Genomic DNA, 14,466 nt, shown 5'->3' with positions numbered 1-14,466 from the left:
TTGGAAAGCATGGTCCTTCGGGTTTGCTTTGGGTTTGTATGGCAGCTATGAGCCCAGGGCTGTTCTGAATGAAGTCAGTTTGGTAAGAATTGGTGCTGAGCGCCTCAGGATCCACTCCAACATCTGAAGTATTGCCTATCCTGCTGTGAAAAATCCAGATTTCTCTAAAGAAATGTCTGCAGGTGCTGTAGAGTGAGGCTGCAGTAAACAGGCACTTGCCTTTCTGTTGGGAGAGATGGAGCTGTTGTTTGCATTCTTTACGTATGACCGTGCTTCAGAGTGAATTAAAACCAGTTTTGTTATGTAGAAGTTAATTCAAGAAAAGGTACAATTATATATTTGAATAGAGAGATTGGGACATCATTGCATTTATTAGTTTGGAGTTGGTTTACCATAGAGGCATGTGGCACGTAAATGATGCAGGCAGTTACGAGCAACATGTTATCTATTGGAAAGAGTGTGATTTAGTTATTTAATTATGCACTTTACAGAAAACTATTAAGTATCTTTCACCTCTGTGCCCCTCCCTGCCATGCTTACTTGTACAGTCCCACGGTGATCCGGCCGTGATGTTCTCCAACCACCGGTTTTTGGCTGATACCCCTAACAGCGGTCATGTCTCTGGGTTCTGCTGATTTTTCTGAGCAGTTAAACAGCACCCGAACTGTTCCCGTGTGAACTCCTGGCCTCCCGAGCCACAGATGTCACACTGGCAAAAACTGGCTTAAATTTGGTGATACGTAGTGTGAGTGCAACAACCTTCTGACCTCCCCAGATTATACGAACAGGAAGGGTCTCTTCAGCCCCAGGCCACAGCATGACCCAAACTGCCTCCCCCGGCCCCCCCAAGCCCCCCTGCAGCAGAAAGCCAAAGGTGCCAGAGACACCGGAGGCTGCTGCCTTCCGGCAGAGCCAGTCCCAGGTGATGCATCCCACCTCACAGCGCTGTCATTCACTTCACCTTCAGTATGTATATCTTAACCCTGCAGCTTCTAGGCATTTTCAGGCATCCACGTATTTTCCACACACTTTCTTGCTTTACATTGTGTCTCCAGTTTTGCCAGATGCCTGCAGCTGGCTACTGAAGGCCCTGCCAGCTCTCCCCGTAACCCGTTCTTGGGGTGTTAAGACAGTGCTTGGGGTCCTCGTAGGAAGGAGGATTTGCAAGTATTTGCAAGCCCCCCATCTCCCTCCCGTATGTGATGCTGCTGGAGGCTCCCTCAGGAATGGTGTCCCAAGGCTGAAGGAGTCCCAGGCACCAGCCGTGCACCCCTTTCTCCCGCTTTTCCTCCATTTTCCTTTTTAATGGACCTACCTCTCCCCGGTGATGCCTGCACGGCTGCCGGGGTCTCCGGGAGGGCTCCCCGGGACACAGAGGGATGCTCCCCGGGACACAGAGGGATGCTCCCCAACCCTGTGTGCTGCGGGATGGGGGGTGGGGGGGGTGGCAGCCCCGCACGCTGCATCTGGAGGCGGCACAAGCTCTTCCCCCTTTGCCTGCCCCAGCTGGCGGGCCTGGAAGTTTTAAAAAAAGAAAAGGAAAAAAAAAAAAAACAAAACCAAACTTTTGGGGTCATCGGGAGGGGAAAAAATGTCCTCATCCTGTCCGTGGCGCCTGCGGAATTGTCTCGAGAAGGAAGAGGAGGATCCCGGCGCGGGGCCGGCGGCTGTTGGCGGAGGGGTGGGCGCCGGCCGCGGGGCCGGGCCGGGCCGGGGGGTCAGAGCGGCCGCGGGCGGGGGGGGCGGTGCCCTCCTGCGGCGCCGGGGGAGGCGGGCCGCGCCGCAGCGCACCGCACCGCACCGCACCGCACCGCCGCCCGCCCCGGGGGTTGAGGGCCGCCGTGGTCGGTGCCGGGGGCGCGGCGGAGCCGGGGCGGGGGGGGCCGGGCCGGCCCCTCGCTGCGGGCCCGCCCCCTCCCTCCGGCGCCGGGAGGCGGCACAGCCCCGGCGGGCAGGGCCGGGCCGGGCCGGGCCGGGCCGGGGGGGCCGTGCGGCGGGTGGCACCCCCCCTTCCCGCTTCCTCCTCCTCTTCCTCCTCCTCCTCTTAACTTGGCCGCGGCGGCGCGGGGCGGTGCGCTTCGCCCTCCGCCGGCGGCGGGGGATGCGCGGGCGGCGGCGGGATGGCCTCGGCCGTGTTTGAGGGCACTTCGCTGGTGAACATGTACGTGCGGGGCTGCTGGGTGAACGGGATCCGGCGGCTCATCATCAGCCGGCGGGGCGACGAGGAGGAGTTTTACGAGATCCGCACCGAGTGGTCGGACCGCAACATCCTCTACCTGCACCGCAGCTACTCCGACCTCGGCCGCCTCTTCAAGCGGCTCCTCGACTCCTTCCCCGAGGACCGGCCCGAGCTGTCCCGCTCCCCCTTGCTCCAAGGTTTGGGCAGCCCCCGGCCCTCGCTGCGGGGCGGGCGGGCGGGCGAGCGTTCAGCCGCTGCCGCTTGCCCGGCGGTGGCGGGGCGGTGGCGGTGGCGGTGGCGGTGGCGGCGGCGGTGGCGGCGGCGGGGCGGGCGGAGGGAAGGGGGTGATGGAGCCGGAGCCGCTGCGGGGCCGGACGGGGTGGGGGGAGCTGGAAAGCTGCGGAGGCGTTTTGCTGTTGGAAACTCCTCCCGGGCTGTTGATTTCTGTTGTTTGGGCTTTTGGTTTGGGGTTGGGGTTTTTTTTTGTTATTTTGGGGTTTTTTGTAAATACACGGCGGGGGTGAAGAGCTGTCCCGCAGTCCAGGGGGGCATGCCCCGCGGGGCCCGGGCTCCCACGGGAGGGAGACCCCAGCCCCGCCGCTGTCCCCAGCTGTGCGGCGACGGGGGCTGCGGGCCGGGGCAGCAGCGGGGTCCCCGTTCGCGCAGCCCCTCCCCGCTGCCGCCGGCCTCCCCGAGGCTTCCCGGGGAAGGGCAGGGGGAGTTGTTGGCAGGAGAAGGGCTGTAACTGAAAAATCTCCGCATGTTGGTATGTTGTTTGCCACAAGGAGAGGGAAGAAAAAAATAAGAAAAAAAAAAAAAAGAGGCTGCGGCGCTTGCCAGTGGACAGAGCGACTCTGGGAGCTGGCATCATTCCTCGCATAACTTCTGCAAAACAGGGGAATTGCACCAGCGGTTGGAGCCGCGTTTGCTCTTTTCGTGCCTGAAGTGGATTAACCCAGCTCGGGGGATGCTGCCCATCCTCGGCCGCCCCTGTGCAGAAGCAGAATGTACCTGTTCAGTTGCCTTGAGGGTGGTTTTAATTTGTTCAACGTTTGGGGTGGTTTTTTAGATGCAACGATGCGTTTTGCTCCAATCAAGTGTGTAGAGCGGTGCAGAGCGCCCGCTCATCTGACGATGGATGTAGCTCTCCCAGTCTCTCCAGTTGTTTGAGTGACCACATAAACGATTAGGTTGAACAGGACTGGGGCGAAGCCTATATATTGTGTATGTTTTCCTCTGTGGGAGGACTTCCCAGTCCTCCCGGGCTGTCACTTCGCCTCTCACCATGCTAATGTGACACACACACACCCCCACCCCTTGCAGAGGGTCTGCGTTTTGACATTCTGAGGGCTGGGTCTCCACCCTGCATACCGGTGTAGATCCACTGGATCTATTTCTGGACCCTGCCCGTGTGCCAGCGGGCTGTGTTGGCTGCCGGGGGGGCGCAGCGCCAGCCGGCCTCCCCCGGGCGGCCTCGCCCGTGTGTTGATGGGGGCTGAAGGCGAGACAGGTCTTTTTGCGTTGCCCTGCCAGACCCCTAACCCCAGCTGGTGGGCTTGGGGGGGGCGGGGGGGAGCCTTATTTAAAAAGGCGTAAACCTTTCCCGGTGACGGGAGGCGCAGCCCGCTCCCCGGCGGGTGTCCCCCGGCGCTGGGCTGTCCCCTCGCCGCTGCCGGGAGGGGCGGCCCGGCTGGGCGGGCGCCCGGGATGCGCCGCCACTCGCAGGCCCCGAGTGCCCTCTGCAGGCGGGGGGGCTGCGGGGCTTGGCCGCGGGGCTGCGGGCGGGCTGCGGGGCTGGGGGGGCGCGGGGCTGCGGGGGGTGGCGCAGGGCTGCGGGGGGCGCGGGGCTGCGGGGCTTGGCCGCGGGGCTGCGGGGCTGGGGGGGGAGCGGGGCTGCGGGGGGTGGGCGCAGGGCTGCGGGGTGGGAGGTGCTGGCGGGGCTGGGTGCCGCAGGGGGTCTGTGTGCGTCCCCCCGTGGGTGCAGGCAGGGGGCATGGGCCTGGCCGGCGCTGGGGCTCCCTGCCCGCCCCCCCCAGCCCGGCCGTGTGCGCGGCGCAGCGTGCTCCAGCGCCGGGCGCGGTGAGGCTGCTGGTCAGGGGTCTAAAGTATTGCGAAAATTCATTATGCACTGCGGGTGCCCTACCTAAGGTACTGCGAGCGTGACTTTTAGTAGTGCTGAGCGGCAGTAAATTCTAAATAACGTGGCCTTTAAGTGTACGTGGTCCTCCGGCTTTTGAGGATGCTGGGTGGGTGTGGAGCGAGGCAGCAGGGCACAGCACCTGCCAGGGTCACTGTGATGAAAATCTGACTTCGCAGGGTGCCGGTGGCCTTTGTACTTGTTGGCTTTATGGGGCTCTGAAGAGTAGCTTGGCAGCTGCCCTGGGGCATGTGCGGGGTCTGTGGCCAGATGGACTTGGTCCTTGCTGGCCCTGGCCCCCTGCCCCCCTTCCCCGTGTGCTCGCTGCCCACCGCTGAGGCACAGGAGCCGCTGCGCATCCTTAAGCTGTGCTCATTCCTCAGCACCTCTCTGAAGGGAGCATGATTCCTCTTCTGCCTCAAGACCCACCACAGCTTTTGCAAAGTATTGAACTGTTTTCACAGCATCTCTCTGAAGCATCGCTTGTTTTGTTGGGGCCAGACGGGATTAGAGTCCCGTGCACTGGTTTTACTTGACAGTCCCAGGTAACACACACCACTAGTGCATCAGCAGCTGGGAAAGAGTAAGCGTCCTCAGCCTGTGATGCTCGATTCCTGCCCGAGACCTGGAGCCAGCAACCTTCACTTACCCTTATCTCGGGAACAGGCATACTGACTTCAGTAGAATCAGGAATGAGCAAGGCATAATCAGTCCAGGGTTTGAAAAATCGAAACCCAATATAAGCAGATTATGATCTGTTCAGCTCGGTGAGAGGGTGGGGGTTACCTTTGCAACGGAGATAAAATGAAAATCAGGAGCAGTTTCTAAGCAATCACAGTGCACTTCACAATTTCAGTAATACGCTGTTTAGAATTATGCTGCTCCTGCTCTAAAGAAAATTACTTTATAGACTGTGCTTCTCTGTATAGAGAACGCTTCATCATACCAGCATGTTAAAGTGACTGGCCACAGCCTTGTGTAACTGCACAAAGCTGAAACATAAAAATCTCATTTAAATAAGTGACACTGATGCAAAGCTTTAGGTGTAACAAGAGATGGCATGGGGCATGTCTGGTCCTTATAATAAGCGTGGTTTCTTAATGTCCTGTTTAAAAGCAGACATCCTGCTGCCTACAGTGAAGCTCAATATACTTCACCCAAAAAAAAACCTGACAAAAGCACACTCTTGTGTGTGTTAGTGTTCAGTCATATACATTTGTGTGTATTTTTATATATGTATAAATGTATATGCATATGTATGTGAGTTTGTATATGTGTGTGTGTTTGTTTTAGGCTTTCTGAAAGGAGGTGAATATTAGCTGTGCCTTTTATCTGGAGGAAGTGGTAAAATGTTGCAAACCAAATTTGCATTGCATTGAAGGACTCCAAAGTCCCTACAGATTTGCCTAAGGAGCCTTAAAAGGGCTGGCATTATCCTACAGCTCAGTCATGCTGCAGTACATTACAAAGGGATATGGTTGAGGAGTGGAAGCTTGAGCTATTTCATGTTATTAACTTTTTAAAAGAAGATTTTTTTGTTGTTAAAACGTCAGCAATATTAGAAAAAGTTGGTTGTTGCCATTGTTGCTGGTTTCAGCAAACAGCTCATACTGAGCAGGAGTGTGCTCCTTTTCTTGCTCAGCAACAGCAAACCATCCTCTCCTTTTCTTTCTCCACCCCTCGTCCCCTTGGACTGGCTTCCACAATGCTCTGTATTTCTCAAAGCTGCTGAGTGCTTTGAGATTAGAGGAGGGGATGGGAGGTATAGTTTTCTGCAGTGGCTGTTCCTTTTACCCTTTCTTTGATATGGGAAGAGGAGAGGTCCTGCGGGGGAGTATGGCATTCACACAGTCTGGTCTTTTCTTTGATAATTAATAAGAACATGTGGCAAATTGCGCTTTCTGTATCTGGAGTGTACTATGATGCTAAGGGCCAAGGACGTTGAACAACACAAGGCATCTTCCTAGTAAGCTGGTAAACAAGGTTAGGTATGTGCATACCTGCAGGGTGACTAAATATGATTCACTGTGATGTTACCAGTAAGTCGCTAGTATTTTATTTGTGTCTGAAATGTGCTCATCCCTTGCTCTAGGCAAGTGCACAAAAGAGGATCACAGAAAAACACAGGATAATTCACTCTTAGCAGAGCTAGAACACAGCCTAATGTTACTAAATGGTCTGTTTCTATATGCAAAATAAACAGCTTTTGTATTTAAATCAGTATTCATGAGAAAGGCAGCACTATGGACTTGGAAGCTGACTTAAAACTGATGATTTAGAGATAGTTGCAACACCCCCAATAGCACTGGAAGTGAAGTATAAACCTGGAAAAGTATTCTCCCTCCTGTTTTCTCTAAATATTACTCCTGAGGGTGTTTTATCTAAGATTTATCCTAGAACCTGATCCAACTTCAGTGCGGTCAGCAGTCAGACACCTGCCTCTTGACTTCAGGGTGGGCAGGATCAGCCCCTGAAGTGCTGGACCAGGAAGCCAGAAGGGCGCATTAGTAACCTTTCATAGTTGGGATTTGTTTTGCCCTGAAGTGGCAGGGCAGTTTCTGGCAATCCTCCTCTGCCGCTGTTTTGTTGCCTTTGTCATCAGAACAGAGGCTCAGATGCTCTTCCAGTGTCACTGTTCATATTGTGCCTTTGTGTAATGCCTGGTCCTGCTCTGATAATCTGAGCCATCAAGTCAGAAACTCTCTCCAGTCTTACAGACTGGTTTTTTTTTTAGATGGAACCTCTCTTCCCAAAGTGCTCATTTTCCTCCCTTTTCCTTCTTTTCATGTCTCCTCTGACTCATTCTGCGCTGCCCTGACCTTTTTCCATCATTGGTCTCCTTTCTGTTATTCTCTCTGTTTCTCCAAGTTGCTTTCCCTGAGCCGCTTTCTGTTCCCTTTCTTTGCCTCCAGGTTTGCTTCCCTCACCAGCTTGCTGCCATCCATGGTTATCTGTGGTTCTGTGGAACTTCTCGGTTCCCTTCTGCCTTGCTGGCACACAACCGCTGTCTGTCCATAGAAGTTCTCCAGTAGTGGTGGAGATTTCCCACAGAAACTTTGTGTCTGCAGCCTGCCTTGTAGCGTACAGGTAGTCGCTTCACCTGCAGCAGACCCTGAGCCATCCCTCCCAGGTGACTAGTGCTGAGCTCTGGCTCTAAGGCTTGTGCCTGCCCTCCAGCCTGGTTGCCTCATGCGGGAAGCAGCTGATCGGCTGTTTTCTCTGTCCCAGTGGCTGTGCACCTGGAAGCACATGGGAAGCTCCTCCAGGGTTGCTGTTGGACGGACTTGCACAAAGCAGAAGACAGTTCCTGAAGAGCTGGCCCAGGAATGTTATGTTTGCCTGCAAATGTCGCATTCATAACTTACGGTTTTCTATATGCTGCATTATAGTGTTGTTGTTGTTTACAAGACCATCTGGGAGTGTGATTTATGAGAAGAGGGAGCTCTACAGAAGCAGCATAGTCATTTCCACAGACAGCAGCTGTTTCGGTGCTGTGACAATACAGATAAATACACTGCATCTATTGTGCTCCTTTCATTGTTGACATTGTCAACAGTTCATTAGCAGAGTTTGCTCAGAGCTTCTGTCTGGCAGACAAAGGATGCAGCTTCTGGTTATCAGGCTCTAGCAGGGCTGTATAACCAAAATTAAGTTTGGGGCTTCTGGGTTTGGTTTTTATTAGCTGAATTTCATGGTTCATCAGTAATGATGGAGATGAATGGAAGCTGGCTGTGTTGTTACAATGCTAGGCACAAGTTACCTTTTTGTGGTGGACTGAGGCAACATGTCTGGGAGGATTTTGGTGGAAAGGATGGAAATGAGGTTGTTTTTTTCATGACAGTTCTCACCTGATAAGAAATCAGCACTAAAAATGGTTGTGGGAGCTTGCATTTTTAGTCAGGTTTTTGCTGCTTTGTTTGCTTTTATCTCATGCTTCTTTGACACCTTTTTGTTTCTTGTGGCTCACCAGGGATCAAGACTGGGAGCCTTGTGGGGAAAGCCTGTCTGCTGAGTTTTGTCACCAGAAGGTGCTGCGTCCCTTCCAGAGATCCTGGGAGATATAATAATAATAATAATAATAATAATAATAATAATAATGATGTGTGGAAAGCCCATCAGCTGGAGGGCCTGGACTTCTCAGCTTTTAACTTTCCTCCTTGCTTTGCATAGGTATTTGAGTGTTCCAGGGTCCTCAGGTGGCCATGGTCACAGCCTCTGCTCTGGGGGATTTCAGTCTGACGATTGCACAGGACTTTGTTCCATCTATATTTTTACATCTACTGCATATGAACTGCAAAAGAAGAAATGGCCTGTGTTAGAATTGGGTGTGTGCAGTGCAGGCAGGGTTTTAAGAACTCCTTATCTTTCTCCATCTAACACATTTCTCTCAGTATCTTCTTCAATACGCTCGTTGCTACCTAGTGAGACTTCTAAAAGTGTGGAGTGACTTACATGAACTTTGCATACTCATACCTCTTGAAAAAACTTGTCCCTATTTTGTTCTTCCAACATTAAGTTTAAGAAGGGCAGCACAACATGTAACAAATTTTGAAAATCCACCTCCCTGCACCACTCTTTTCAACTCCATCATATCCTTTTCACTGCTCCCCAAGTAATGCCACCGAGGTGGATCTTGTCAGTGATACTGTATAAATAGAAAACCCTCTGTAAAGGCTTTAGAGACTGTAGTGACTCTTGTCATATGAGACAGATGAATTTCCCCACGAGGGCAAGGGGCAAGTGTGTCTGCCCCAAGAGAGGGGTGTTGTAGAATTAGGCAAGAGGCATCGAAGAAATGTTGCCAGAGCTGCCAGACTAAGTCAGACCAGTGCCATAGCTAGCTCTGGGCTCCTGTCCCTAGTGATGAGAACCAGATGCTACAGAGGACAGCCTAAATAACTGGCAGAGAACAGCAAAGTGACAACCCTGGTCTCTAGTAATTGGAGATCCCTGAATGCCTGTAATTATTTGCCCTTCTATGGATCTTATCAAGTCTTTGGACTTAAGGGATTCCTGTAGTGTCATTTCTACAGAGTTAGTGAAGAAAAGTGTGAAACAAGCTTTCCCATCTGCTGGTTTTTTTTAATTTCCTGCCTTTACATACCACTGAGTATTCCTTTGTCCTTCTAAAAACCTTTTATCCTATTCCCCTTTGTCAGAGAGGAGGCAGCTGTAAGTGGGAGCTGTTCTGGCCTCTTCAGAGTCCAGTCTGAGGTGGCTAATGCCATAGTTCCCAGGCAGCATGGTTGAAGGAACATGTGTCTGTGGGGAGGAGGGATGCTACCAGGGCAGCCACTGGGAGGAGAGAGGCATCGTGGCCGTGAAGGAGGGAAAGATGCCAGATGAAGTGATACTGAGAAGAGCCCATTTCAGCAGAGGAAAGATATGGGAAGCAGTGCAAAGGAGCAAAATATCAGAAAGCATTGTGCTGAGTTGCCTTTGAGCCCTGACCCATGTCCCAGCTAGGTAGCTTCAGTTCCTGCATGATTCTGTGGAATATCTGACCATGGGGATAATCAGAAGTCAACTGGACATGGTCCCCAGCAGCCTTATCTGACTTTGGACTTGGCTCTTCTTTGGATGAACCAGACTGGACTGTCTCATTAGACATTATTCTGTGATGATTCTGTATACCTCCTCTCACGGCTGGGACCTTACTGCTGTCGCTCCATCTGCATCCTGAATTCTGTGTGTGCGCACACATGGGTTAGAACATATCTGATGGAAAGAAGGAATGAAGGTATGGGACAAAAAAGATTGAGCACTGCAGTGTTAATGAATACTGTAGCTGGGGGAAAGGGGCCTATGTCCTGTTGAAGCCACACAGTCTGGCCAGGAGAGAGAGCAGAGTAGCAGTCTCCTGTGCAAGACGGATAATCTGTCTTCCCTAAAGATCTGAAATCCCTAATCGTGGGCTTGCACAAGGAGAGAAGAATGGGCTATAGATCTGAATCGATAGGCCTTAAATCTTTCTTGCAGTACAGGTTAGCAGAATACAGTAGGATTTCTCCCTGGATTTATTTGCTACTCCTTTTTTCACTTTGATATCTACTCTGCGGTTTTCCCATAGCAGGTGGAGAGAGGATTAGGTGAGGATGGCTCAATGCAGTATTTTAATCTTCATGTACATACTAAAATACATAGCATTTAGGAGTATCGCCATTCCATCTTGCACACACATCTTCAGAAAGTACACCTTGGCTTCTGCTCTTGCTCAACTTTCTATACATATTGAACTGCTTTTGAGAAAGTAGGAGATCTCTTGGGCATTCTTTGTTCCTCCCCTGGCCGCAGGCCTGGAGTCTTTCAGACTGGAGAAACAGAGTTTTGCCCACAGTTTGAGATCATGTATACACAGTGACATGTACATAGCAACACATCTCCAGAAAAGCAGGCCTCTGTGTATCAGAGATGGCATATGAGACATACTTGACTTAGGTATGAACTTACTCTTCCTTGGAAGGCACTAGAGGATTAAGACAGTGTGCTCCTCATGGGCGCTGACCGTCGGGACTGCGTTGTGATTTTATTACGAGCCACGGAGCACATGCTGTGATTCCTGTCCCGCCTCGTTGGATAGAAGCGTGCAGTGCATCATTATCTGTGGTTGTCAAAACGTCATTAGTTGCAGATTTGGTGGCTCATGTGGCAGTAATAGGACAGGCCTACCGAGGCTTGTGTGTCGACATCAGGAATTGGCTCCCAGTTCATTCTCCTCCTCTGCTGAGCTCGTTTCCTGCTCGTTTGCAGCTCTGGGCCCCTCTCCCACGCCATGAACCAGCATGCCAGGTACACAGCTGCTGGCCTGCTCGCTCAGCCTCCTGCAGCTGCTCTGGCACAGGGTCCCGGAGTGGGAAGGATGCTGCAGGTCTCTGGTGCTGTTTGTGCAGTGTTTTTCCAGAGACATGTTGCTATCTATGCGTAAAGTTGCTATGTATTCTTGGTCTCAAACTGTGGGCAAATCCTTTTCACCCAGTCTTAAAGACTCTGCCTGGGGCTCTTGGTCTGGAAGGGGGCAGAGGAGATGTCAAAGGGATTAAATGAGGTTGCTGACTATGGGGGTTGTGCACACAGCAGAACGTAACACAAATATCCCAGGTGCAGGTGAGTGCCACTCTGGGTCAGGCGGTGTGCCTGTATTGTCCCTCCCGTCACCAGCGTGTGTGCTTCCTTGTGTGCAGGGTGAAGAAATCTTAGAGGTTTGTGGTATTTGGCAACAGAGTTTGTGGTAAAAAAGGAGCTGGTGGGGCTCCAGTTTACCTCAAGCCCTATAAACATAGGTGTTTATAGCATTTAAATCACTTGAAATGATAGTTAATTGTCCAAGCACAGCACTGGTAACAAGATGGAGAGCAAAGTTTTCCTGGGAGGAGTATGCACATGTTTTCCATTAGCAGTCAGACAGGGGCCGGGGCAGAGGAAAAAGCATGAGAACAGCCTTTCACCATGACCTCACTAAAAGTTTTCCCAGCTCTGAGCTCAGCTCTGTTTCATGACTGAACAAGTGGAAGAAAGCGCAACTGGATCCAGGCTACTGGTTCCTTTACTGGTGTATTACTTTTATATCTTATTTTTATTTTATAGCAAACTGTCTCAATAAGGATTCTCAGGGTCTAAAAGCCCTGGATGGAAAGAATGGCATGTATTTATGGTCTGTGGGCAGAGGCAACAGCCTCAGGACATGTTGTAGCTGCCATACAGACGCTGCATACGTGGCCAGTGAGTCCTGTACACTTCAGATGCATCCACCTTGTGGTGCATTTGTGTCGGGGTTAATGAGTAATGGAGGTGCTGGACTCTGTCTGCAGACTCAACTGGCATGTGCATGTGCCTGTTTGTTCAGGCGTTTCCAGCATCTGGAGATTCTACACCAGCCTCTGGGTTGGTTTTTTTTTCCCCTCTCTCTCAGCCTCATCAAAGCTTCCAAATAGGAAAAAGAAGATGGGCAGGAGAGAACCCCCCCCAAAGTGAAAAATAAAGCTGAAAAGCTTGGGTGTGGTTCTGTGACCCTTCTTTATACAAGTCCTGATTCCTGCTCAAACTCAGTACAGTGCCTGGGTGAGAAAGAAGCTTGAATGAGTGTAGTGGGTTGACTTGGCTGGATGTCAGATGCCCACCAAGCTGCTCTATCACTTCCCTGCTCAGCAGAACAGGGGCGGCGAGGGATGGGGGGTAGGGGAGAAAAAATAGGGTGAAAAAGAACTTGTGTGTCAAGATAAAGGCAGTTTAATGAAGCAGTACCAAAAGTTGCGCATCCAGAAGTGAAGGAAAACAAGATGTTACCCTCTACTTCCCATCAGCAGGCGATGTTCAGCCACCTCCAGGAAGCAGGGCTTCAGGATGTGTAGCAATTGCTCCGGAAGAGGAACATCATAAATAACAAATGCCCCCTGTTCCTCCTCCTCTCTCTTAGCTTTTGTATCTGAGCAGATGTCATACGTTATGGAATATCCCGTTGCTCAGTTTGGGTCAGCTGTCCCAACTGTGTCCCCTCCCGAGATCTTGCCCCCCACCCCCAGCCTGGCGGTGAGGGGTGGGAAGGCTGGAGGGGCAGCCTTGATGCTGTGGGAGCGCTGCTCAGCACCAGCCAGAGCACTGCTGTGTTATCACCGCCGCTCTGGCTACCAAAACAGAGCACAGCACTGGGAAGGCTGCTGTGGGGCTCAGCCAGGGCCAGCACAGTGGGGCGTCCTAGTTGCAGTCTCTTGCTGCCAAGCAAAGAAGCTGCAGCTTCTGCAAAGGCTGGGGTTTCCTGAGGTGAAGCCTTTGACAGGAGCAGCTCGAGGTGTTCCCCGCTGCTCACCTAATGGTGCTGGCAAAGCGGAGGCAGCACTGTGTTGTGGTGTGGGAGAGGAAATGAGTTGCAGGGGAGGGTGAGAGCACCTTCAAGCAGTCTTGCCGCAGGAGGCTTCACATCGTGAAACCACAGTGTTCCTCATGCACGTATGTGCTGGTGGTGATGGCAACAACCAGTGAGGGCGAGCTGCAGGGGAGCCAAAGCAGGGACGAAGGCCTTCTGCTCCCAGCCGACTGGGCAGGCAGTGCCTTGCTCCGGTTAGTGTGGCTGTGGGGTTGTGAGCAATCCCTCAGGTTGTGGGACCATAGTCTATGACTAACTGCAAACCACAAGGGCATCTGTTAACTCTTAGAGAGACTTGTAGAGTTCAGATAAATTAGAGCCTCACACACTTTGTGGCTAGTGCAGAAGAAATGACAGGGTTCAGTATGTATATAACCAGTCAAGTGCTCTCTGTGTGTTTGGACTGCAGATCTATGAAAAAGGAAGGCTTTAGCCCCGCCAAACTGAATTCCCTGTATGGGAATTCATGTAAGGTCAGCAGGTTTACACCCCAAAGCTGTGCATCCATAATCGTTAAGCACATATATAGGAAGCTGTCCAAGCAGATGTATCACTCTCCTTCCTACGCTGTCTGCCTTTTAGTTTTGGTATTACTAAAAGCTTTTTTATAGTTTTTTATCATGTCAGATGTTACAAGTTGTCTGTGCCAGTTTCCAAGTCAGTGTGGGTTTGCATGGCTGGTGCCTTTCCAAGAGCTGGAAGGAGGGAATATACCAGGGCTGGAAATTCCTGGTGAAAGCAAGAAGCTGTAAAACCTCCCACTGGGTGATCTGTGACAGTGCAACAGCCTGATGGCATTGTCCAACTTCTCTTGCTGAAGCATAAAAAGGCTGTTTGGAGCTGCAGATGCTTTGCCTGATTACTAATGAAAGAAAATCCTAACTGCTTGGCTGGTTTTCCTCACGGGATGAATGCTCAGTGTTGTTGGTGAGGTGGATTTTTTTTTTTCTTTTTTTTTTTTTTTCTTCTCCTGGTCTGAATATCTTGATTTGTTTGAAAGTATCCCTCTTCCTGGTAAACTGCTAGTTTCAATAGTAAAAGCTTATTTGGGAAAGGGTCTGAGGTTGAGGGCAGATTTGAGAGAGAGCGGTTGGGTGCTGAATCCCGGGTGGGTCAGCGATGAGGTGTTTGCCTGCAAGGTGGGAGCCGCAGTCGGGCAGTCTCTGCTCTGTCTGTGTCAGTATTTATGCAGCCTGGATCCGGACCAGCCAGAGAAGCGGAGACACCCCACGGTAGCTGGCACCAGGGTGGCTGGCTCTCTTTTCTCTGATGTGGGCTACAGCGGGGCGA

At 51.9% G+C, this 14,466-nt stretch overlaps 1 protein-coding gene across 3 annotated transcripts in view; it reads left to right on the top strand.

The window, feature by feature from the left end:
* Positions 1–14,466, top strand: part of PXDC1 (PX domain containing 1) — a 64,140-nt gene that overhangs the window by 34,664 nt on the left and 15,010 nt on the right. Inside the window, exon 1 of one of the 3 annotated variants that reach the window (XM_080379928.1) lies at positions 1,986–2,376. The exons of the other annotated variants lie outside the window; for them this stretch is intronic. Coding sequence (XP_080236054.1) covers positions 2,121–2,376 — 256 coding nt within the window. The 5' untranslated portion in view covers positions 1,986–2,120. Of the gene's footprint in view, positions 1–1,985; positions 2,377–14,466 lie in introns of those variants that run through there. 3 annotated transcript variants of the gene reach the window in all.

The sequence above is a fragment of the Falco punctatus genome (genome assembly GCF_963210335.1).
Source record: "Falco punctatus genome assembly, chromosome: 3".
NCBI lineage: Eukaryota > Metazoa > Chordata > Aves > Falconiformes > Falconidae > Falco > Falco punctatus.
This window is presented reverse-complemented; position numbering and strand designations above follow the sequence as displayed.